The sequence below is a fragment of the Montipora capricornis genome, chromosome 1, assembly GCF_036669925.1.
Source record: "Montipora capricornis isolate CH-2021 chromosome 1, ASM3666992v2, whole genome shotgun sequence".
Lineage (NCBI taxonomy): Eukaryota > Metazoa > Cnidaria > Anthozoa > Scleractinia > Acroporidae > Montipora > Montipora capricornis.
In genome coordinates, this window is record NC_090883.1 from 22,000,898 (window position 1) to 22,004,901 (window position 4,004).

General features: G+C 43.6%; 1 protein-coding gene across 1 annotated transcript in view; it reads left to right on the forward strand.

The window, feature by feature from the left end:
• Nucleotides 1–818: 818 nt before the first annotated feature.
• Nucleotides 819–4,004, forward strand: part of LOC138060263 (neuropeptide FF receptor 1-like) — a 5,412-nt gene continuing 2,226 nt past the window's right edge. Inside the window, exon 1 of the mRNA XM_068906001.1 lies at nucleotides 819–1,272. Coding sequence (XP_068762102.1) covers nucleotides 819–1,272 — 454 coding nt within the window. The remainder of the gene's footprint in view (nucleotides 1,273–4,004) is intronic.

The following is a 4,004-nucleotide window of genomic DNA, read 5'->3' on the forward strand; positions in this document are numbered from 1 at the left end:
TGTAGAGTGACCTTCCCTAGCATACTGCCGTGGGTCGAGCTTGTCCGATATTTGTAAGACAAGTCTACTTCGAGTGAAACCCCCAATAACCTTGGCAAGGGTACAAGTGAAAGAAATTGGTCTTAAGTCCGACTGGATTTCCCTTGGAGGGGAGACCTTGGGTAGTGGATTGATAATGGAGCGCTTTAGTAAATCTGGTACGTAGCCTTCTACTAAAGAACGGTTGTAAATACTCATGATGGGCAACGCAAGCTCTGGCGCAAGTTCCTTAAGAACCCCTGTTTGGTAGCATATCAGCCCCCATAGCTTTACCGACATTCAGACTACCCAAGGAGTTTTGAACCTCCTTCACACTTACAAGGAGTCCCGGTGGAACTTGCTGGATAATCGGCTCAGGCACAAAGAGAGGTTCAACGCCAGCTGTCAGACTAATAAAGTGATCATTCACTCTATTAGCCAAAGATTGAGTATCAGGACAATCATCGCCAATAACTTGATGGAACCATTCTTGCTGAATATCTTGTCCAGTCAGTGACTTGATTTGTTTCCATCCCTTTTTCAAATCCGTATGTTGAAGATCACTGACTTTGTGATGGTAATATTGATACTTAGCAGACTTAATGTCACGCTGGACCTTGTTCCTTAGAAGCTTGTATGATGGAGAATCCTTCCCATCACCGTGATGTCTTTTCCTTGTTAAAATAGGAGACCTTTCCAGTTTAAAGTGACTGACAAGAAAGTTCAGAAATTACGTGAATGATCGTGCAGTATGGAACAGGCTAGATTTTTTTCGTAATGTATTGAAGTCCTCGTGAGACATGTCGACGGCATTACCTTTCACGTTGAACTTCATTATAGTTTACTCAGTAGAGGCTTTGATCATCATACTTGGAAACTCACTCACGGTATTTGTCTTCTGGAAACATAATATCCAGCGACGGGCCTGTTTTTTCCTGATAAACCTTGCGGTTGCTGACCTACTCGTGGGAATAGCTGAACCCATAGTCCAAGACACTGGAAAATTTTCAAAAATAATGGCAGAGGAAAGAAGACGAGGAAAAAAAAGCATGAAGCCACCTGCAGCTGCATTGCATCTTTTCGCCTCGAGTGCATCGGTGTTTTTCCTCGCCCTTATCGCAATGGAGCGTGTTTTTGCTATATTACGGCCACTATTGCGTATAACAAGCAATAGAGCCTACGTTCTGAGCGTTGCTATCGCCTGGATAGCTGGGCTGAGTGTTGGTGGACTGTCCTTGCTATCAATGTTTACCGGTAGGATGAACGAAAGATATGTAGAGGCAGTCATCCGCATATGCTTTTTACTTGCCTTAATGGTTATTATTGCAAGTTGTGACAGAATTCATCGTCGATTGCGCTCGTCATCGCCTGAGATAACGCCGACCCAAAACAGCAAATCTATTAATCGAAACATGCGTTTGTCGCGAATAATATTCATAGTCATCGCTGCTTTGACTGTGTTTTGGCTTCCTGGTTTTGTCGTGCATGTGGTGAAAAGATTACGATTAAGATTAAGATTATTATTGATAATAATCTTAACTGGAGAAGCCATGTCGATAAACTGACAAAGAAAGTAGCTTCTGGAATTGGAGCCCTCAAACGTGTAAGGCATCTCGTTCCTCAGACGACATTGCGCTCTATTTATCACGCTTTACTTCAACCGCACTTTGACTACTGCAATGTCGTCTGGGGAAACTGTGGTATCACGTTACATGCCAAACTACAAAAACTGCAAAATAGAGCAGCCAGAGTTTTGACCTTCTCTAATTTTGATGCAAATGCTAGCGAGCTATTCAAAATTTTAGGCTGGAAAAATCTAGTTAGCCAGCAACAAATTGCGCTGGCCACAATGGTCTATAAGTGTCTTCAGGGGCTAGCACCGGAATATCTATGTTCTAAATTTACAAACCGCGAATCTGTTTATAGTTTAAGAGACTCTGAAAGAAAGCTTAATGTTCCGTTTCCGCGGACAAATTATTATAGAAACAGCTTCAGCTATAGAGGTGCTACTGTCTGGAATAGCTTACCCCTCAAAGCGAGACAAGCAGAGTCTCTTGGGCTTTTCAAAAATCTGATTAAAGACATATTTTAGTATAAAGCACGGCATTCATGGAAAGCAGCTATTTTGTCTCCACTCCACAACAAAAAACAACACAGCATCGCTGAACCAAATAAGTTTATTTTGGGAGGGCCTGGCGAGAACCAACCCGAACACTATACAAGACTGAACATTTACCTAACAAACCCTTGAAAGGCAACCAAGGGTAAAGCTATCTTCACACGTACAAGTCACTTCATAGTACCAGTAGGGCTGGTAAGCCAAAACACTCAATATATGGCCTAATTCTACAAATAAGCAAACAGTCTTGGTACCAGTTAGGCTGGAGGACATCAGCTCCGCCATTATATTTGACTATAAGACAAACAGGCCATCCTGGCGTCCTACCCCAAATAAGCTCTGGTTAGAAGCTTTGTGCCAGTTAGGCTGGGGAACATCAACTCCGACATTAAATTGAACTATAATATAAACAGGCCATCTTGGCCTACATCCCCAGGTAAGCTTTCCAGCTCTGTGCCAGTTAGGCTGCCAGTTAGGCGGGGGATCACCAACTCCTACGTACATTATAAATAAAATACAATATAGCTTAGAGTACAAATACAAGAATAAAACGGACAAAAGCCTTAAAACTAGCAGCGCTGAGCAACCACTAACAAAGAAAATGCAGTTCGAACGGAGGCCAAAAAAAACACCTGTGGGGAAAAAAGAAAATGTGCAGGAAATCTGGGTAGGAACCATGGCTCAAGCTCCAAGCGATTAGAAGCCCATCCTACGAAGGCTTTACAAGAATGAAATTAGAATAGCCAATTCAACCAGACTGGATGCATGATACCAGGAAAAGAAGGAACTAAGCAAAGAAAAAATTAAACGAAACGAAACGAAAGAACGCGGTTGGTTCTGAAGCCTAGATGACAGCCACGTGTTATACTCGGTCTTATATACCCCTGAAACCCTACCCATTATACCCCGGCCTGTAACCCAGGCCCTTGTTGTATCTCGTGCCGACAAAATAGTTATTTCAGCCTTGTTCGCTTGCTCACCCGTCAGAAATAACATATTTTGTCTCCACTCCACAACAAAAAACAACACAGCATCGCTGAACCAAATAAGTTTATTTTGGGAGGGCCTGGCGAGAACAACCCCTATCTAGAGTGACAAAGAATTGGGCAAAAGGCAAGATAAATAGACACTATTAGCTTACATGGCTTAGAGCCCGAGGAATTTGGAAACAGAAAGCCTTTGATCAAGGTCGTCGTCAACATATGTGTCTTTGGCTTGCACGGACTTCCAGCGACCGTGTCGCTGAAACACTCTGTCACTGACACCACTGTCAGCTGCCATAGTCGCGCCACCTGAACGCAGAGAGTGGAGCCCGAACTTGGAAGGGTCGGCCCCAGTGGCCTTCAAATCCCACCTGGAAGCTTCCCTCATAGTGCTGTAACTAATAGGCCTATCGGGGGCTATCAACTTACAAGAATCCTTTCCCTTGGAAATGGGTCTAAAAATCAGGTCCCTGGAATCTGGAGGAATTTGAAATTTCGAGAGATACCTTTTAAGGAGCTTGACAGGACACGCACCACTAGGAAGCTCGGAAATAACTACCTCGTCTCCTCGACGAAGCTGGTCGTTCTTACTTTTGGGGACTTTAATAACCACGAATCCCACATTAAAGAAAACGTCATTCCTCCTTATCCTGGAAACATCGTCGAACCTGAAGAAACCGGCAAATGACAAAATATACAGGGTAATATTGCGCAGCTCAACAAGGTTGTCAAGGTTAGAACGGCTAATAATGTCATGAATCACACTAGATGAAACGGGCTCCTTGCGGTTAACGATAGCAGTACCAAGAAGCCTTTTTGAAGCAGACCTGGTGGCCTCGACAATAGGGTTATCCGTGGGAGAAGGGATACCAGCCATACTATGA